This window comes from Melospiza georgiana, chromosome 8, assembly GCF_028018845.1.
Source record: "Melospiza georgiana isolate bMelGeo1 chromosome 8, bMelGeo1.pri, whole genome shotgun sequence".
Classification (NCBI taxonomy): Eukaryota; Metazoa; Chordata; class Aves; order Passeriformes; family Passerellidae; genus Melospiza; species Melospiza georgiana.
The window spans coordinates 19,776,569-19,798,591 of record NC_080437.1 but is presented as its reverse complement, the minus strand read 5'-3'; the positions used below and the strand labels follow the sequence as shown (position 1 = coordinate 19,798,591).

The 22,023-nt window shown below is 40.9% G+C and overlaps 1 protein-coding gene across 1 annotated transcript in view; it reads left to right on the top strand.

Moving 5' to 3' along the window:
• The first annotated feature begins 211 nt into the window (after window positions 1-211).
• The window catches only part of VSTM4 (V-set and transmembrane domain containing 4), a 32,062-nt gene continuing 10,250 nt past the window's right edge, over window positions 212-22,023 (top strand). The window contains exons 1-7 of the mRNA XM_058029193.1: window positions 212-312; window positions 5,495-5,893; window positions 9,531-9,599; window positions 10,394-10,501; window positions 13,008-13,041; window positions 17,961-18,073; window positions 18,908-18,969. Of these exons, the coding sequence (XP_057885176.1) occupies window positions 258-312; window positions 5,495-5,893; window positions 9,531-9,599; window positions 10,394-10,501; window positions 13,008-13,041; window positions 17,961-18,073; window positions 18,908-18,969 (840 nt within the window). The 5' untranslated portion in view covers window positions 212-257. The remainder of the gene's footprint in view (window positions 313-5,494; window positions 5,894-9,530; window positions 9,600-10,393; window positions 10,502-13,007; window positions 13,042-17,960; window positions 18,074-18,907; window positions 18,970-22,023) is intronic.

Below are 22,023 nucleotides of genomic sequence, written 5' to 3'. Positions count from 1 at the left end.
CGTGGACAGAAACGACAGGGAAAGGGGCGAGAAAAAGCGGAGAGCTGAAGGGGGCAGGACTCTGGGAAGCGCAAAGGAGTCGGGAGGGAAGGAAGAAAGCGCGAAAAAAAAAAAGAAAAAAAAGGAGGAGAAAGGGGAGGAGATGAAAAGCAAAGGGAGAAGGGAGGACCGCGCGGGGAGGAGGCGAGAGGCCGGGGAGGAGAGGAGGGAGGCAGCTCGGCAGAGGGGACGGGACGGGACCCGGCGCCCCGCGGGCCATGCGCCTCCTGGCTACGGCGCTGGCCGCCCTGCTGGCCACGGCCCCGGCCCCAGGTAAGCGCCAGCGGGACCCGAGCCCTCCCCCGGCCCCCCGGGACCCCGGCCCGCCTCGGGCAGCCCCCGGCCAGCGCGGAGCGGGCCGGGACCCGCAGCAGCGGGCGGCTCGGACAGGCCGCGGGCCAGAGCTGAGGGTCCGGGCCCCGGGGCCCCTCCGCCCCCCGGCCGCTCCCTGCCCCGCTCCGCTGCCGCTCCCCCGGCTCCCGGCAGCAGCGCTTCTTCGCAGCGATCCCATCCTGTTTAGAAAAGAAAGCCAGACTTCCATGCAAGTTCATGGAAATGGGTCCTCGGCTGTCTTCTCCGCCAGGCAAAGCCGAAGGAAAGGGAGATTCGGCGTTGTTTTTTCCACAGGTGCCCTGATCCTGTTGGCATCAGGTGGAAATGGAACCTGTAGGTCACTTTTAAAAAGCGTCCTCCCTTTAAGACCCTGTATTCCTCTAAAAACAAAGGCATATTGGACAACGTTGTGTGTCCTGAAGCTGCAGAACAGACACAGAGTCTGGATCTGAACTTCCAGGTGCAGTGAGCTTAGAGGGGTGGGGAAACCTTGCTCATTTATGGCTAATTAAAGACTTGCATTCGAACTCCACTGCAGAAGGGCAGGAGATGGTGGAGGCAGAGAGGTTTGGTTCAAGTCCGTCTTTAGTCAATGCAGACGCTTTCTCTGAGGGGGAGCTTCTGACTTGTGAAACTTGCTGACAGATCTGTTCAACTGAAAACAACTGGTTGTTTTTGGTGGTGTTGCTAATCAGCTCCTAATTATTTTCATTTAAACAAAGAGCTTTGCTGCTTCTTGGCTCATCTGCTCTTTTTAATTGTAAGGAAATCAAACGAAAGCAGGCTTTGACAGTAGCATAGCTTCACTGAACAAACTACAACACAGATAAAAGCCATCCCATATGCTTCTGGTCGTGACAAGATGAGATCAGAAGGTAACCCCCTCCAGTCCCCAGCTATCAGTCCTTGCAGCGCTGGAGGCTGGGTTGCAGATTCTGCCCGTGGTCTCCGTGGAGGAAGAGAGAGAGGCCTGTATACAGCACTAAACCTGGGCTGTGAGCAGCTGAGCACAGGAACAGCCCCACTCCTATCTCAACTGGAGTAAACTGGGGTTCTCCCACAAAACCACAGCCATGCTGAAGCTGCTCACCACGTGTAAGGACCCAGTGACCACTGTAAGTCCTCTGGCAGTGTTCCAGTGCAGACAGGGGAGAGGCCCTGGCATAACAAAGTTTCTGGGTGCTAGAAGTATAGTTTTTTATAGTTTTATATTTGGTACTCCTGACAGTGCTGTTAAAAGTGTTTTGCTGTGTAATGTGGCAGACAGCAAAGTTCAAATCTAGGTAATTCTTGGACTTGAACTAGTGCAAGCAGAAGTGGACTATTTTCAAACTGGAATTTCTTGAAACAGAGTTTAGGCAACAGTCACCTTTCCTGAGTCCCTACTGGCTACTGAGCAATGCTGGTGGAACATACCAGAGAAGCAAACGGGTAAAATGTTGGGATGGGAGCAACTAAGCAAGCTCATTGCAAAAAGGAGAGAAGTTTGATGGTTAAGCACACTGCAAAGAAATCACAAAGTCTCTGACTCTCTCTCCTCCCATTCTATAAATAATTTCCCTTTTCAAGCAGAAATGAGACAAACTCTTGTGGTGAGCTCCACCTGAACGGTTACATCGTATTATACTGGGAAGGCAGAAGAAGATAAACAGTGATTCCTCACTTGGAACAGCAATCTCAAGTCTAGAAATTCAATGCTACGTTGGCACACAAGCCTGCTCTTAAGTTGTGAGGTCTCCTGCTCTTGGCAAGGAGCCCATTACAAGGGTAAACCTCATGTTGGGGCTGACCAGTGCCTGCTAAAGACAGGAGGAACATGTCCACTAGTGTCTGAGAGCCTTGAATGAGGGTTTTGCTTTTCACATAGGAGGGAAATGAACTCTTTCCTTAAAAATCCACTGTTCCTCCTCCAATAAAGTCACATGGATACTATTTTTCTGCTTTATATAAAGCATTACCTGACCCTGTTCAACATGAACTGATACCATGATAACAGCAGCATGAGATTTCCAAAACTCTTCCCATTGCTGTACTTGTGCAGCTGCACCAATGGGAGCCACAGAAGGAAGATAAGGAGATAGGTTCCCACTGATCAGAAACGTGAAGGATGCAAAATTTGGTATGTCCCTATAAAAAGGCATGTCCCGAGAGGAAAAGTAGAAGCATTAGGTATAAAATAACAATGTTTGTAAGAGTGTAAACAGCTAGAAAGGGAACAGAATCTGTCCATCATCACCATATCTGACTTCCTCTGCATTTTCTCTTGGGTACTTCTTAGCACTATGTTCTGCCTAGTTTGGAATTAAGCAATGATTTCTTTTTATTTTTGCCTTTTATTTTGGGATTCTGTTTCACAATTACTCCTAGCCAGCTTTTTCAAAAAAGAAATTCACATGTCAGGAAAATGACATAATTGTTTTTCTTTAGAGTTTTCATGACATGTTCATAATTTCAGTAGAAAAAATGTCTGTGTTTTTCATTTACCAAAACCATAATTTCATAAATTATTTATTAAACATTCATTGTTGAAATACATGTGAGGACACCAAAAAGTGTTGAAAATCTCAAAGTTATTCCTTGTTTACTAAGCAGCAGAACCTTCAAATTTAATCTTATTTTGATAGCAGAGACAGCCATTTACTGGCTTCCCTTCTGCTGGTAAAGCACCAAGGTTGGTAAGTCCAGAGAATCATAACTGAAGTTTCATGCCTGGAAAGCTTTTGGTGGGATTCAGCCTTAGTATTAAATTTCAACATCCTGTTCTACTTTTATGCTTTCTACAATCCAAAATAACCTCTTGCTTTGGCATTTACGTGAATTGCAGACAAATGCATTTACGTGAAATGCAGACAAACATAATGCACGAATAGTTTTATCAATAACCTCATCCATGCTTGGCTGCAGTTTCTTCAATAGTTTTGTTTTAAAACCCAAACAGTTCTTTATACAAAATATTTTCTCCTTCATAACAAAAGAATAATGTCTACTTGGAGTAGACGTGCCATTCAGTAGAGATTTGGACAGAAGTGGCACAAAATAATTATCATACTATTAATTTTCAGAATTCTTCTCAAACAGTTGCAATGCAACTTCTTTTAATTTAGTGGATTTACTGTATGTAAGGTGATATAATTCACCACTTCATTTCACTGCTTCACTGGCACTATAAAACCAGTGTCTCTGTCTCCAAAACTCCTTCAGAAATAGAATGGAAATACTTTACTTGCTTATTTTGAAGATAAATATATGTTTGTGTTTCAGGAGCTGATGTCAGACAATAGTCTCTGCCAAAACACTCATCCCCTTTGTTAAAATGTTCCTTGCTGACGTGTTAGAAAAGTGTCCAGAAATGAAGAAAATAATTTTCCCAGAGTTGCAATTCTCATTAGAATTTGAGTACAGTGCAGTATTCACATAACAGGAAGTTTAGAGGACATTTCATGCTTTGCAGAGTGCATTGCAGGGAGTGCTTGCTCACTGCTGGAATATGGTTCTCTCTCTAGTGGATGCCCTCAGACCAGTAGATGACACATCACAAGTCATTTAGGGAGCACGTTCCCACAATACAGCACTGGTCAGAGATAGATCACTCTCTGATATGACTAAGCAGGACTTTCTTAACGTGAATTAGGAAGGAAATAAAATGAGTGTTAATTCCCATGCCTCAGAAAATCAGTCCAGTATAAATCAGTTATGTCAGGAAAGGGAAAACTTCCTCTATTTAACTATGGACACTTTTTTCAGCCTTCACCTATTCTGGCTATTACTAGTGAGACAAAGAACTGGTCTAAGTGATGGTTTAGGATGAAAAACATTGAAGACAAGAATCAGAAATTAATGGAACAATGGAATAATCATTTGTCCCCATATGATCTCTTGTCATATTTTGTCATGCAGATACTGTCAGACTAACTTAAATTTGTAGTTAGAAAATGTAGTCTGATGAATTTAACCCAAGTTTGAGATGACCATTTGATTATGACAAGAAGAACATTACTTAAAACGGAGGACATGGGGAATGGTAGGATATAGAGAATCCAGTGGTCTTCCAGTGATGATGTAAGGAACAGTATGATGTAAGGTCTGCACAAATGATGTCTAAAAGAAGTAGACAGAAGCATGCACGTTGAAGTGCTAACGTTATTAAATCAGCATAAGAAGAGGACAGCACATGGGAAAAACTGAGCATGGGGTAACAGAAGTTGAGCAGAAATTAGTACAGCTACGTCACATACTTGAGGATTAGTAAGAATTTCTTTGATATGCTGGTGACTGAACTGCAAATGACAATGAAGGGAAAACACCCAAGTGTGCTATTTATTTGTCACCTGACATAAGTCACATATGAAAGTATCATGAGAAAGGACAAGATAATTCTGGGATGTACCAGGCAAGGTATATCCCAGTCAAATCTGAGAAGTACTGTGAGTATTCCACAGGACGTTGGAGAACTCCGGACACTGCCTGTAACTGCAGTCAATTACATTAAAAAAAATACAATCAAACCCAAAATTGAAACTGTAACCAATGCAGAGAAGGGCTGTAAGGGTGAATAGGGAAGACACTACTTTACTAGAGGAGACTAACAGAGCTTGTCTTCTTTAGCTCAACAAAGCAAAGGCTGAGGCCAGATAATTGCTTTGTATATGGAATCACGAAGTAAGCTCTAGAGAAGAAAATGCTATTTTAAGCTTAAAACTGGCACAGGAACAAATGAGCATAAACTGGGTATTGAAAGCATTTAGCCTGGAAGTCCTAAGAAAGATGCAAGCTGTCAGAAGAGCTGGTCACAGAGCAGTTTCCAGAGTTGTTAAAAGACCAATAAAAGATTACGTGAAGTTGGTCCTGTGACAGTAGCAAGGTGTCCATGTCAGCTGTAGGTTATTGATTGTGACAGAAAAAATGCTGGGGCAGACTCACTGAAGGAGGGCCTCATGCCATCCTTAACATTCAGAGAGAGGCAGACAGTGTCAGGTTCTACATTAAATTATTGCATTAAATTACTGCCCACTAAACTGATGCCATCATCAGAGTTTTCCTGCTGTGGGCTTGCATGCTGGGACAGATTATGGTGCTGTTGTGCCAGTATGGAGGATTCTCACCATCTTTTCTTTCCTTATAGATGTTTGTGAGGCTTTAAATGTGACAGTCTCTCCTGGACCAATGGTGCAATACTCTGAGGGGGATAATGCTACCCTTTACTGCCACATTTCTGAAAAGAGGAAGACAGACAATTTGCTGGCTGTGCGGTGGGTCTTCGCTGCATCACCTGCCCAGGAGCACCTGATGATCAAAATGACAAAGTTTGGGTCTGTCCAGTATTATGGAAATTATACTCATCATTTTCACAAGCAAAGACTTCATCTTCTTAAAGAGCAACATGGAACTTTGTACAAATTTCTTATTTTAAGCCTCCAGCAAACAGATCAAGGACATTATATATGCAAAGTGCAGGAAATTGGCAAACACAGAAATAAGTGGACAGCATGGTCAAATGGTACAGCAGCTACTGAAATAAGAGGTGAGAGATTACTGATTTCAAGTCTTTAATTTCTTCTTGTCCTGTGATCCCTTTTTTTCCCCTTGTAAATTCACTTATAAGACATTTGAATTTAGATTAAATTTGAGTGTAATCTGTGGATAGGAGAAGAAAACCTAATATTCACCTTTTGCCTCTCTCTTAGTGTTTCCCTTGGTCTTAGTTCTAGCCTAGCAGCAGTTGGTAAGCAGCACTTTTACTATCACTTCAGTACTATTGTTTATATCACTTGCAGCCAGAAAGCAGAGCTAGAGAACCAATGGCCAGCCTGCTGGTGTTGAACTTGGGATAAAATGACCAGCAACAAGTGGCAGATGTGAACCAAGTTGAAAACAAGCCATCCCTTTGGGATGGAATAGCTCAAATCTTCAATCACCACACCCACCCTTTCAGAGATGGGTGAAGTTGGATTTTGAGAACAGACTCCTTTGCAGAGGTGGTTTTGTTTAGCAGCTGTGCCATCAGTGCAAGCTGGCAAACTACCCCCCTGCTTGTACCTCTTTAAACAGACAAATTGGTAGCTCACAGGGACAACTTTAAAGATAATGCCACAAAGCAGTGTTGAGTGTTTTCTCATTCACTGAATGATGTAAGTTCCTAATTGCCTGTAGTAGAAACATATGGATTTTTCAGGAGTCCTTGGAGATGGAATGGCATGTTCCAAGTAAGTGGCAGCAGAAGAAAAAGCAATATAAAATATTGTCACCTCACCTGTCATACTCTTCCTCACGGAGACACTCCACATCTTTCATAGTTTCTCAGGCTATTGCTAATTATAACACTGAAACCTTTCATTACTTTTCATAGCTAAACTATGGAGTTCAGATCAATGGAATTATTGAAAAGAAGGAAATCCATAATTTTTCAGTCCAGTCCTTAAATAATATTTCTACCCAGATTTCTAGTCTGAGTCCATATGAATATATAATCTAAATAGGGATTTGAGGCCTCATGACTTCATCATTTTCACACTGTCTGCTCAGCTGTATTGCTGCTCTCCACTTTAAATGGCCCAAAGCAAAGCAGGAAACCTGAGACCAGAGAGGAAGGCTGGCCAGCCTGTAGAGAGCTTTTGACACCCTGTGGGGCTCTGAGGCAAACACCACAACCACCCTGGCCCATTAAAAGCATATTTATTCTAACTGTAAATCTAGATTAAAGATACCAAAAGATATCTGAAATATTGCGTGTCTTTAAATGTCATAGCAACTGTTCTTCCACTCAAAGCCTCTTGACTGGAAACAAAGGACCACCTTTGCTAGCATTTGCCTAATGCACCCTGAGTGCACAGTACCTGCTGTGCTTGAGAGGGAAGGCAGCTCTTTTCCAAGTACTGATAAAGTTTCCAGTTTTCCCAAAAGTAACACTTGGGCTTTTCAAGGAAATTTTATTCCAAACGCATTTGGTATTTTGTATTATGATCAGTTACACTTTTTATTGCAAAGGGATTTACTTATATTACAGTTAGACCCAGGATACAACAAAAGGAGCAATACAAATTGCCTGAAGCATTTGGATACTTAAGTTGTACTGCTTGTGCTTTATCAAATAAGGTAGCAGTGTTCCACCACATCACAGTTGCTGTGTTGCCTAACGTTTTGTTCCAGTAATGTCTGCAGTTATGTCCAAATTCAAAATAGTATCTTTATGCTAAAACACCAGACAAATTTCTTAAAACTTTGCATATCAAGTAGAGGCAGAAATAGAAGAGTCCCTTTAAAAAAAAAAAATATTTACACAGAAAGAGGAGATTACTGTGCAAGATGCAGATTTCCAGGGGAAAAAGAAAAGGATAATTCTGCTTCTTCAAAAACGTGTCTTGCTCTTGAAGCAAGTTGACAGCTGGATCTGTAGTATCTACTGCTATTAATTTATATTCAGATTTTGTTATTTGCTAGCAAGTTTGCTTGTGCAAATTTGCATAGGCCATTAATAAGCTGCAAATACATTTTGTCACAACACATAAATTTGTAAAAATACACATATTGGACTTACAGAAAAGCAGTTGAGTTACAGGCTACAATTCCTTACCGTGTAATGATATCATTTAAATTTTACTTACATATCTGGCTTGTACTTTAGTGGCAAAATACATTTCTTTGCAAAAGAAGCCTTTTTGTGGAGATTGAATACTTACAGTTTTCTGTTCCTGCACTTGTGTCAACTACAGCAACTCTGTGGTATTTTCAGAAGGTCCACCTGAAATCTGAAATTTGTTGCAGTTTGCCCATTTCAGTGTTGGGAATACAAGACATCAGATAGCATTTATAAAAAGGCTATTGTTAAATCTTGTTAATAAAACCAAGAGAAATCCACATGCCAGTGTTTTCCAAGGAGTGCCTCCTAATCCAGCCACACAATGGCAGATAGTCTCTCTAATATAAGGTCAACCTTTTCTCCTTCCACCATATTCTCATTAAAGGCATCTCTTCCTGGACTTGTGTCATCAATGTCAGACTAAAACCAAGTCAATTATAGCAGAGAATACACAAAAAGTCAAATTTATCAGAGACAAAAAAAAAAAAAAAATCAGAAAAATGGTTCTTCTACTGTCAGAAAAATCAAAATAATCAGTATTCTTCTTGGAACAGTATTCAGCACCCCAAAAACATAATTTACAATTAGGCAATCCCTCACAATATGCACATCTCTTAGGAAGCTGTTCCAAATGGTTTACAATCAAGAGAAGAGACTACTTATAGGAGGACAAACATAGAAAATTAGGCAGTCCAACTATAATCCTGCTGACATGGACAACAAAAACAAGGAGATGATCACAACAATCTGTCTTGTTGGGAAGCTTATTTATCAGAATTTCCCACAGAAGAAAGTCTGACTTCTTAAATATTAGTTACATGTGGCAATTTCTAACAGTAAAAATTTTGCAAGATACACGAATGCAAGATTCTTTTTTTTTCCCAAAATGAACAAAAGCCCTTTTCTCAAAGACGTTATCCTGAAATACTTGCCAAAAATTTACACATGTGATGCTTTCATGTAACAAATGAGTAATTTGTTAAAATATTCAAGATGAGCTTCCCATCCCAACTGAAGAGAAGATTTCATTAGTCCTGAAACTTGTATATCCACTGATCTAGCCTCACCCTTCACATGCCTGCAGGGCACTCCTTAGTGAATTCCCTTGCCAGTAAGATGCTTGTTCTCTAATGATTTACCACATGAAGCTCTCTTGGAGGTTCAGACCTCACTGGCAATCTGGAGGACATTGCCAGATTCCCATTTCATTGCAGTGATTGCTAGAGAAAGAAAAAGCATGGAATTGGCCTAATCATCTAATCTGATATCATAAAAAATAGCAGCATGCATAAACAATCTGGCTGAGGAGAGCAGAGGGGGTTTTGAACAAGATTTCAGCAGTCAGAGCATTTGGATTCTGGTTCTAGGCTGTACAGCTGTTATGATATTGACGGTCATCCATCCTCCTGAAACAGAGAGGACAAGTCTGTGACAATTCTGAGCTGTTTCATCAAAATGCAATTAGACAAAGCAAGATCTTGGGGCACTGAAGTCTAAGGGAAAATATATTTACTTCAGAGGTTTAAACTTTTTATGCCGCACATTTTTCAATTTTTGTCATATCTTGTTTTGTTTCTTTCAGTGATTTCGTCAAAATCTTCTGATCATCCCACTTTCAAGAAAAATCATGAAGCTTGGAAGTTTTTTGAAGGTAAAGATACATCTAACTGCTACTGTGTTTATACATTATGTTAGTTTAGTCCAATGGACAGGACTAAAGTGCCCCAGATCAGGGCCAACTTTGCTAGTTCCTGTGCAAACCCAGCCTTGCCTGAGAAATCATCCCGCAAAGTACAAGAGGTTCTGGAAAAAAGAGAGTGGAAGAGGCCAGCTTCAGTTTCTCATATATCTGTTATGGCCAATGGGAAATAACCACTGGAAATATGTTACACACCTGAATAAAAGCCATGAGGGGAGACTAAGGCTGCAGTTTGAAAAAGAAAAAAAAATAATCATACAAAAATTTCAATCCAATGCTGCCAGCAGAAGAAGCAATTGCAGACTTCCTTCTTCCCCAGCCACTCAGCACTCTCCCTACTGCCACTTTTCTTGTTTTATTGTGTGTTTGCTTTTTTTCTTTGTTACAAAAACATAACAAAACAAAACAAAACAAAACAAAACAGCTGTTTGAGCTGGGAAATAACCCAAATGAAGTCCTTTTGGGTTTTGAGTTGTTGCTCAAAAAATCTCCAAACCAGTTCTTTGTTTGCTCCTGAAAGTCACAACTCATAAGCACAGTTATGCCTATTTGCTTTTATGCAGACTTCAACTGAATTTCAAACTGAGCAGGATACTACAGGAAAGTTTCAAGAGGGCTAAACTACTTCTGAACTGTTACACTAAATCTATTGGAGCAGATTCTATTTAGATCTTGTAGCTCTTTTCTTGTCCCATTGTCATGAATCATGAGCTGCAGCAGTGACCATCATCTGTGCTTGGTTTCAGATCTGTATGTGTATGCAGTGTTTGTGTGCTCCATAGGAATCATCAGTGTCCTCCTGTTCACCCTTGTAATTCTCTGCCAGTCCCTTCTCAAGAAGAGGAGATCCACAGGTGAGTGAAATGACATTCTTGATGACTGCAAAGCCCTTGCCAAAAAGGGGGGGCAGGGGGAGAGGAGAAGAGAATGCAGAGAAAGCAGGAAAAATAAATATTTCCTTACCTTGATTGTAATTTTAATTAAAATTAGTGGGAAGAGAAAAATTCTACTGGCCAAATTAGATTACAGGCATTTTCTTCCCTTTAAATAGAGAAGAAATTAAACTAAATTTGTTTGGACTTTTCAAAAATCTTCTATCTTTGCACCAACATAAGTTGAAAGTAGTTGGAACTTCCTTCAGAGAAGACCAAGTGCTGAATCATTAAGTTGCATTCTGACCAGAAGCTAAAATTTTGCATGAGTCATGTTTCTCCAAACATGTAGAGGGGTTTCAAAGCAATCTTAACTCTGTTCTATTTTATTCTCCTTTCTTGAGTAGCTGACAATATTCTTGGGAATTTGAGGGGTTTTATCAGCAATATCTCACTTGCAGTATTTTCTGAAACTAAAGCATCATTTCAACATTCAAATCTGTCTTTTCATAATGATATTTCAAGATCAAGGGTTACTGTGTCAATCTTGGCCTCAGAGAGGGTTTCTCAAAGAGGCTGCATCAAAGCAGCGTTGTTGTAAACAGAAGTGCTATTTCAGATCTGTGGGGTAACCAGTGCAGGCTGTACTTTAATTTCAGTTTGAAAGTGGTTTATTTGGAGACCTCACACAAGCTGCAGGGATGAGATACCAGCACACTTAGCAGCCACCATGTCAGAGGAGAGTGTAAGGACCACCTCTGAACAGAAGCTTTCAGGAGGAGCCTGGTTAGTAAGTTGCTCTGCTGATGACAGGAGAGAATGATGACTTTGCTGCCTACACAGGTCCCATGAAGGAATGACTGACTCAGATACACAAGTGAGAAGACATATAAGCCAGAAATAGATGTATAGAGAGAAACCCTTGCCTGACCACAAACACATTTCAGACTGTGGTTCCATCTTCCTGGCAGTGCACTTAGCAGAGTAACTCTGATTCTAACTGAACCCAACAACTCTGCCAAGAGGAATGAGCAAGATCGATGTTATTCTTCTTACCCTGTTAAGTGATGACAAAGGTTTTGTGCCAAGAGAGTACCCACACTTAAGTATGTTGGTCATGGTGAGTCACCCTGAAGCCACAAGCACTAGACTAATGTATCCCAGTTTTTCTTGAGCAGACATTGGGTTAGAATTTGCTTGGTTTTGTCAATTTACTGCTGTGAGCACACAAGCAGCTTGAAGGAATGATCTGTTTACATTGAACTAACACCAGCTAAATATTGAAATAATATACAGTATAGAATAAGGATTTACAAAAGAGAAAAAGTAGATGCTTCTGAGCTGCTAAAACCTTTCTTTGCTACCCAAATATCTGAATATTTACATGCTCAAAAACGTGTCAGCACTGTAATGAGCATTCCTTTGCTCCTGAAGGATTGGGCCTACTGTTCTCCTGTAAATTTAAAAAAGGCCTGACAGGTAGATGGAAGCATTGCCTTGACTGGCTTAAACATTGTCTCTGCATTAGTCCAGCTCCTGGTGCCCTCAGTACCTATTTCCTTAGGACCAAAATGCACCTCCCTGGAGCTATATAGCTCCCTTAGAATGGGAAAGTTTAGCAAAGTCCAGATATGAAAACTTTCCCGTAGAGAGGGGCAGGGTCATGTTAGTGTCTGCTTTTAATGTCCCCCTTTAAAGAACAGAGAATGAGAAGGTAGGGGCACGTCTGTGTTGCATTCAACTTCACATCATGACCCAGGGATGCACTCTCTCATCCTTTTGAGATACAAATTGGCAGAAGGTTGACCAGAAGAGCCAGAGTCTGTCCTTTAAGAGAGGCATAGAAGCCACAAAGCCACAAAAGAGCATCTTAATAACCCTGGCTCCTAAAAGGCTGCAGTGGGGGCAGCTGCCCTTGCTCAGGACTACTGACTCAAAGGAGTATGAAGAAGGATTTACACAGCTCACACACACAGCTGTCAGAGACAGGATGATGGCTGGACTGGACCCCTGATCTGATCCCAGAAGGGATCCCTTTATGCCTGTGGCCACAATCTGAGTTACAGTAGCAACAGCCGTGGCTCTTGTGGGTGAATGGTTTATTTCAGGCTTCTGGAAACAAATACAGGCACCACAAGGGAAATACAAGTCTTCAAAGTAAAATTACTGGCCTGCTGTGCTTTTCCTTAGCAAGCTGTCTTTTTACTGGGCTGACCACTGGAATGTGTGTTGCCCAGCATTTCCACAGCAGATTTTTTGGTGTTTTTCAATACATTCCCCTCTCCCAAGACTAGCTATGTCTTCTTCAGTCAGACTGCATTGTAAAGCACAATACAATGTATGGTGACTATCATTAGCTCTCCCAGTGTAACAGCCTGGCAACTCCACCATCTCAGCAACACAGGTCTGTCTGCAGTGCTCATTTGAATCTCATAAACTATGTTCGTGTGAAGCCGCATTTTCTTTCTTATTTTCTTTTCTTTAACAGTGAAGCATTACCTGGTGAAATGCCCCCAGAACAGGTAGGAGATTACACATCTCTTTGCTCTAAACCAAGGTACCAGTTCTGGATTTGTTTTGCTATGTGTGCTGAAGAATAGGAGTAATGTTTTCAAAATGCTTATGGGAACATAAAGATTCACAGGTCTCTGACTCCTGAACATGCCTGGTGTGCATGAAAAGGGAGAATCTGCCTGGGCCAGCTGTGGGTCCTGCAGGTGTTCCAGTGACAAGCCTCTCCTTGATGCTCTGAATTGCTTTCTGAAGAAGCCTACTTTCATTCTGTGCTGGTTTCTAGGGTTCCCCAACACCTCAGGGGATGGTAATGACTTAAACTCTCCTTGCACACAGACCCAATCACAGTGTTACCCAGGGAGTCCCACACCCAGGGAGGGAGTGGGGTTCAAAAGCAGATTATCACGGTCTGTTCCCAGCTGAAGACTCAAAGAGATGGGAAGAATTCTTCTGCTGCAGTGTTAATCACTGTCCCTTTAAATACCATCAGCTGCCAAAAGTTTTTTATGGTGTGGCTATAAAGCTATAATGATTTCCATTTTATGATTTTCCTGATATGTATATTGGACTGGAGCTGCAGTAACAATATATGACAAATATTTTACAAACAAAAAAGATGAAAGAGGGCTTCCTCATAACAACACAGAAACACAGCTGTTTCCCAGTTTTCAGTGACAGAAACCATGTGTTTCTAGCCTTGCAGTTTAAATCCAGTACCTCTTGGTATCACATACTGTTTCTCATAGTCTCTTTGGACACGGTGAGATTCAATGCCAAGTACAGCACACCCTAGATCCTCCAACAGTGTGATTTTACTGCATTCTCATGGGATTATCATGGTATTCAATCTAACTGCCACTCAGATGGAAGTGAAATCAAAACAAAGCAGCACAGGGTTCAGGAGAGGCCAGTACAAACCAAAACTTCCACGTTATTTATGGACAGATCTTTGTTCTGTTACCTTGACCAGCCATTGCACCACCCAAAAATTTAGAGACAGCTCAGCAGTTTTCATTTCTTCCTGCATGTTTTTGCTTTCCCCCTTCTTTATTAACCACTGGGACAAAGTTGGAATTACAAAAAAGCAAACAAACAGAAAAGAATGGGCAGGGGGAGGAAACCAAAGTATATTGGTAGGGAACATAAAAAGAGGAGAAAAATGAGACCCAACTGAAAAAATGGAGCATGGCAGTCAGAAAAAAATGCACACTTGCCAACTCTGGGTCTATGGGAATAGATGATGTAGAAGTGATACTGCTGCAAACACTGAACTTAGGAAGAAAACAAGCCAATGTGATTTCTTCACCATTAAACAGATTCTCTAGAACTGAAAGAAATACATGACTCTATATGGATAAAAACATGGTTTCATGTATTTCAGTGTGACAAGTTATGCTAATGAAATCCTAAATCACACGAATGCATGCCTAAAGTGCATTGACTTTGGGGCTTTAAAATTAAATACCTATGAAAGTGTTACCAGCATCATAATTATGTTTCACACTTGGCACCATTTATTTTCCATCCTCTGCTCAAAACACAAACCATCACTTCCTTCAAACTCATTGCTGTTCACCTGCAAATTCCTTGTCTTGGAACTTAATTCAACACATTTAGACCCAAAACCTATTGTCTAAATATCCATTAGGCCAAACTGATTAACTAATTTGCATGAGATTCTTGTCATTTAAAATTACTACAGTGCAAAATTCAGCCTTGATTAGAGAAGCTCAACTTCAACTCCCTTAGTGATATTTCAAACACAGGGTAGAGTCCACTTTCAAAATTACATTAATAGTCTGGTGTCTAAGAAATGTCTGTATTCCCACTGCAGTAATACCTAAGCATCTTAAAATATTTTATGTCCTGACATCAGAATGATATTTTTGCATTTGATTGGAATCTAAAGCACAGCGGGCTAAATTATTTGCCCCAGGTCTCACAAAATGGCTGTGGCAGAAAAGAAAATTAAATCCAGATTTCCTGAGTATAACAAAGCAAATGTTTAGGTTTTGGGTTGCTACTTGACCAACAACAAATTAAAGAAAAAAAATGAGTTGACCAAAACCCATTTCTTTACCACATTCTAAAAATAACTACCTAAATAAAATAGTACAGTTATTTTTAGTTTTCCAAACCACCTTATTCAGTTTTCTGGTATTTTCTTTAAATATCCTTCTTCATATTATTTTCCTTGTTATTGGATCATTTTGCCAGTTTTTAGATCCAGAAACCCCCAGGAGGTGAAGCTTTGAAAGCAGGGACATTTTTTTCTGTCTTTCATATTTGTGTTGGCCTGAACTCTCTAGTCCTTCAGTTACTGCTCTTCTGGAGATAAGTAATTGGGGGTAAATAAAGAGTTTTCCACAGAAGGCTGTCCTTCTCAACACCTTGGTTCCACAGTGCCAATCTCACATTACAGGAGCACATTCTGCCACACAGAACCAGAAACAAGTATCCAGAAATCCCTGGCACCTTTTCACACAGCTCTCCTATCTGGAAAATATCCAAGTAACTTGAGTTCACTCAAGTGAATTTTTTTCACCCCCCTGCAGACCTTTGACAAGAGAAACTAGCTGACTTAGATGACAACAGGAAGAGTTCCACGTCCTAGACTCTAATAAGGATAACAAATCCAAAATTCAGTTGTTTTCCAGGTCTGGCAACAGGTTGGGGCAACTGCTGCCCCGTTCCATGATCACTACACATCTTCCACAGAATACTTCCCCAAGCACCTATGTTATTCTTGCCCTCTATAAACTCACTAGATCCTTCAAGAAATGCACCACATGACACCGTTGAAATAGAAGCCCAGGGCCTGAAGAAGGAGCTGGAGATAAAATACTAACTTTCCTTTTAGGCATAGAACAAGACAAGCTCACAAAGAGGCAGTGTTTCAGGGCCAAGGAGTCTTTTCTGAGCCTCCTTGTTTGGTTTGAGGAGCTCAGTTCTGAGACGGCAAGTATAGTTATTGTATCTCCCAGAATTAGTTAACCCTGTGTGGCCCTGGCATTTAAAAGAAATCTGCGAGTCTCAAATACATTTCTTTGTAGCTTCACTTTTCCAGCAAAGCAGGAATAATAACTAATGCAACGAATTGACTCAAAGCTTTTTCATATATTGTGCCTAAATTTGTGTCATAACAACAGCATCTTTAGGCTACACATCTCCCTTAATGACCTTGGATTATTAAAACTAAAAATATTTTTAAAAAAGCATTCTCATCTCCTTTTTGGTAGTCTTTCTTCTTAGTAGTTTGCTGTTTGTACAAAGAAGCCAGGCAGAACAATTTCATTTTCTGCTGGTTTTAAACCATTTCATCTTGATTTTAGTATAGAAACAGATGGTGGTTGAGGAATAGGTTCATAGTTGAGCAGGAAGACTTAGAAAGAAATTGTTTCAGTCCAGCCCTCAGTTTACATAAAATATGATTTGTTTGTAAATTGTGAACGTATTTTATTTTTTAAGCACTTTTTAGAAAGTTTGGCAGCCAAACTATGTTTTTGACTGAGTACATGAAGTAGAACTCAGGAATACCAGCAAACCAGAGTCTTTTTGCAATCCACATAAGTGTAAATCCAGAGTGATTTTACCAGTGGTAGTGACATTCATTTGAATTTACAACTGTGTAAAATGTGTCTGTAATTTTGTTGTTCTTGTGTGGGCAATAGCTGAGACATCTTAACTTTCATTAAGCCTTTTGCCCTGAATATTTTATTCTATTAATATAAAGAATATTTTATTCTATTAATATAAAGAGATTATGCAAAAGAATCTGGAGAGGAACAGGAGCTTGGGACAAATGATTTAAAATTCAGTGAAATAAGTGTTGTCAGTGTTACGACCATGGAGACCCTGGTTGTGTTCCATGGCACGGTGGAACTCACAGCACAGAAGAGAAATGTCCCTGTTGAAGCCCAACCAAGCTGCCATAACCCTCCCCAGGGTGAGCCCAGGGGCAGATGCAGCTGAGCAGCCACTGTTTGCCAAGTCACCTCCATCACTGTAGTCCTCATAACTGAATGGTTTACACTCTCCCCACACCCCAGCTGTAAGTTAAGATTCCTTTCAGTGCCACTTAAGCCAGGACAATTTATTCCCCCTTTATCTGCAAGCAGGGAGCCTCTGCAGAGTCAGTTCCCACAGCTCAGTGACCCACAGTGACGGCCACTGCAACCTGACTGCAGCTCCAAGCCTGAATATCCAAAGCAGGGTTTTTGATCTCAGCCTTTGGGAGGTGATAAGGGTAAAAAATCCAGCAGATAGGAGTCTGTTTGCAGTATAACTTGTATTCTTCCCTCATAGCTAAGAGCACCTTTTCAGCACAGATGTGCTGGGGAATGCCTGATTAGAGAGTGGAGCAGAGCTTCTTGTTTTATATTCCCTGGGCACACTGCCCCCCTTGAAGAAGCCAGATTTTGCAGATGTGGGTTTTTGAGCTGCCTGAAGACATGCTGCATGCTCTCCTAGTTCCTCAGCCAGTCTTATCCCAGAATCTGCGTCAGATTTTGCTTTTCCATACCCTTCCCATGGGAGCTTATGCAATTATTGCAATCTGCCTGAGCCTCTGAGCCTCGAGGGCAGCTGGGCAGAAGTTCACTCTGGGTGCAGCAGTGGGGTCATACATGCTTTTAAGGAATAGGTGCTGTGAAATTAATCTTGTTTAAACCTGACAGTCTGCATTTTCTGTGCCGAGTGAGATTCTTTGAGTTTCTCAGCCATACTATATGGCTGGAAAAATGCAAAACCCAGAGCATTTCCAACCCCCATAAGAGGTTTTTCATTTTATACCCAGATCACATTCCAGGTTGTTGGGCATGGACTCCCACAAGTGGAAGGTGATGTGTTTGCATGAACTCACAGGGACAAACTTTCATTCCCTCCATTGCCTTCATTTTCCCCTCACTTTTGGGCCTGTGCTTTGCAGCTCTGGTGAGACAGTTACCAGTGTGACGAGCATGTCCCCTCTACAGCCTAAGAAGATAAAGAAAAAGAAGGAGAAAGAGAAACTGGAGCAGCCACCAGCCATCCCAGCAAAAGGTATGAAAATAGAGGCACAGAGGTATTTCAAATCCTGAGCACAGCCATGGAGGGACAGCAGAGTGTGAGATGTCAGGAATCCTGCACTTTGCCACAATCTCTGCCTGTTCTTGCTCCCATCTGGGGGGGAGGAAATGCCCTGTACCTGCTGTGGGACAGGCTGGCTCCCTGTTGCTTTAGCCATCCTGAGATGCTACTCAGTGAGTCCAAGCAGGAGGTCTCAGCTCCCACTAACTAGAGGAGAGAGAGGAACCTCTGCAGCAATATTCACCCTCCTCAAAGAGAAGATTAACGTTAGGCAAGTTGAAATTACTTGTTGGGGGTATTCTGAGGGAAGCCAGCACACTGCACTCTTTAAAACTGCCCATGCACTTGGGAAGTCAAGCAAACTGAGCAGCTAAAGATCAGCCTCTTGGGGACTTCATTTTCCGAGAGGATTTGCAATTCTGGGGTCTGTCTCACAAACTCTTGGGTGTACGTAGTCAGCAACACTGCCAGTGCTAAGCCAGTGGGAGAAAAGAGGGAAAGGACCTGAAGATTTGCTGTGGCTTAGGTCACAAATTATCAGTTCCCAGGGAGTAAATTGCTCTAATGTTTGCATGCAAACAGCATGTCTTGCATATCAGATTCTTTAATTTTATGAATTTTTCTAATCCAAAACATTCATTATGTTTCCTTGTAAGATACCTGAAATATGGTTAAACTCATATATAAGTACATGCATTTCCTTCTAATTTGCTATTAATATGTGATTTATAGATTGCTAATACATATACTAAAAATGACAATGAATTATAATGATGTGAAATGATGCTTTAATATTTATTCTTGTAGCTCCCATTGCCAGTAATTTCCCAAAGCCCAAGCTCTTGAAACCTCAAAGAAAATTGATCCTGGTGAGTAACTTTCTATGACATAATTTTCTGTATATTCTTCTCTCTCAATACAAATGCTGTGATGTTGCCGGAACTCTAGGCTTGGACATTATAAATTGCCTTAAAAAATCATACAGGTAGTTTTTTTAAAAAATAATAATTTTTCAAATGATGAATCATCTTGGTTCTTTTCATTTTGAGCATTATGTTACACTGGATTATGTTTTCCAGCTTTCTAACAGTTGTCATGTCTACAGACTTGGCCTGTCCTTAAATGAAACCTGCTATTCATTCTCACGTGCTTCTAGCAGCTGGTGTTTTGGAAAAAAATACCAGTTACTGACAGAATCATAACTGTACTATTCACACTTCTTTTGAGACTTTTCAAGTGAGAAATGAGGAGCCATATTCTGCACTTCATTGGTGTAAATCAGAAATGCCTTGAATTGCAGGAATAAGATGAATATATATAGCTCATACTAAGGAAAACACCTTCATATGACAGTTTCTCTTGGGTTTCTCAAACAAGTTTCTGTTTGAAAAATACCCTTGCAGATATGTGCCAGACAAATCAGAGGGTTGGTGAGATGTTTCTCTGCTTTCATATCAAAGTAGTGCCTGAACAAGACATCCAGTGGTAATAGAGTGACAGTTTTATACCAACTCACTTCAGATGCCTACAGCTGCTGTGGCCTGCTCTGTTCTCTGTGTAGGCAATAAAAAGAGAGATGAGTTAGAGTTGGAGCCTGATGCTCCTGGTAATTCAGACTACTGCTCTGAGTTGCCATTTGGGAATCCTTTCTTCCTTCTCTGGCAATAGAGATCCCAGAGAGATCAACTTTCTATATTAGGTGAAGGTGGGTGCCTAAAACTATGCCACTGGAATTACTCAAATGCCATGTGATGGTTTCACTTTCAGGTGAGGCTTTGAAATGGGAGCCTTCCCACCAATTGTCAGTAAATAATTTCTACTTTTTACAGCCCTGGATACCTGGTCATAATGCCAGTTGACTTGAGAACAGCTCAGCTAATACCTGAGGCAATCTTATTGCTTGGGTATGGAGCTCATGGTCCTGCTGGGATTGCCCCTCAGCCAGGCTCTGCTTTTACGGATCAGGCTGTGGTAGAGGAAGAGGCAGAGTTTTAAAACTCCATGAAAAAGGCCTTATGCTGACATGTGGCAGGCCAAAGCTATTAAGAGGACAAAGACACAGATGAGAGCACGTGGCCCCATGGGTGAGAGCCACCCTTTGCTGTGCATCCAGAGTAAATCCCAACACCTGGGCATATCAGTAATCAGGCAGCCTTCAGCCCTCTTAGGAAAAGCTCTCACCAGTTAAAGCACTCAGATCCTTCCTGCAGGTCAATAAAGCACATCAACACACTCTGAACTTGAAGGAAATCTGCTTCCAGATACTTTCTCTTTCTGGAATAATTCCAAGGATAGCCCTCAAATAGCCATTGCTCTTCCCTTCCTGCTACACAACACCTGTGAAGGTCCAAATACTTTCATTCAGACAATGAAATCAGCTTTGTCTCCCATAGCACAACTGAAGGTCCCCACTGCAGGCAGACAGCACACTGTCCTAATGCCTTGCTGTTGGACTGCAGTCAGGCAGCTGTTCCCATGTGTTGCTCTCCTCCCTTTCCTATTTCACCTCAGAGTCCCCCTGGAGAGATGCAGCAGCCCCCAGACAGTTCACAATTTATGGACTTGAGTTAGTTTTAAATTAAAAAGTGATGCAACGAATACAGACTCACCTAGCTATAAAGTGCATTAAGGGACAAAGTAAATAAAGCCAAAGTCAGTCTGTAAGGCACATTCAGAAGCTGAGCAGGGCACTTCACAGAGCAGTTTCCCAAGTCTGTTCCTCTTACCTCCTTTTACAACACAGTTGTCTATGTTTTTGTATTCTCAGGAAAAAATGATCCATACTTTCTGCTTTTAAACTACGTTTTTTTTTCTCAGTGAGGAAAATGAAACTAATTGAACTTAAGTTTAAAGAAAGATAAAAATACAGAAAATACAGAGAAAAAGACATAAAATACATCTAAATGAGACTATTTTTAATTTTAGTAAACTTGTCTATTCTAATTCTCAAAATATTCTCAGGTTTTAAATTTTCCATCTGCTTTGGGGCAAAAAAATTATCATAATCCTGCCAAATCTCTGCAGGATAAAATAACCTTTTCTTTCCAACTATAATGATTGCACAGCTGGTGTCTACACTAGGTGTTTTTTCACTGATGGCACACTTACCATGTAATCACTACTCCAAAGACAGACACAAATTGCTGAGTTTCTGGGCTACTTCTGCATCTTTCCTGTGCAACCCAAGGAAGAGACTATATTGGGGCACCAGGAGAATATTCTAGAAAACTTAAGCTAACAAGCTAGAGTATAAAGGAACATTACAAAATAATTCCAGTGTTTTGGGAAATTTTTTGTAATAGCCTAAATACCAGCAAAATTATTTCCAGAGGACATATGCTTTTGGTTTCTTGAAAGATGTTTATAATAAGCTAGAGAATTTCTTTTGTTGTTAACATGCTAGAGTGGGTTGCAGTATAATTTTACAAGAACACAATAACCTGGATAAAATATGGACATAATCTCAATGAAAATTAAAAAAAAAAAAGAGAGAAAGCCTAATACCAAGTTCAATTGCACAGCTTTGAGCAAAGCCTTTTAAATACTCTGCTTAAGTCATATTGCTTTTGCTTTAGCCAGAATAACAATTCTATGCTCCCCCTGTTGCAAAAATATTCCCCATCAGTGTCATTCTCTATTAGCATCAATGAGAAATGTGTACAGATCAAAGGAAATAGAGATGCTGAAATGCAAAAAGGGATGTTTTTTATAGCATGCAAGAAGCACAGAGAGTCATTACAAAAAAGAAAATTCTGGGGGCCCACAAACTCTCCTCTCTAAGGGCTGTTCTGCTCTAGCTTTAAGTACTTAGCCCTTTGAGTTGGTAGAGATAAATCTTCTACTTCCTCAACCAAATTTTCTGGTAAGGCTTTCATTGCCTCATAGAGATTAGCTGTCATAGCCCAAGAGTGTCAGTTGCAGAA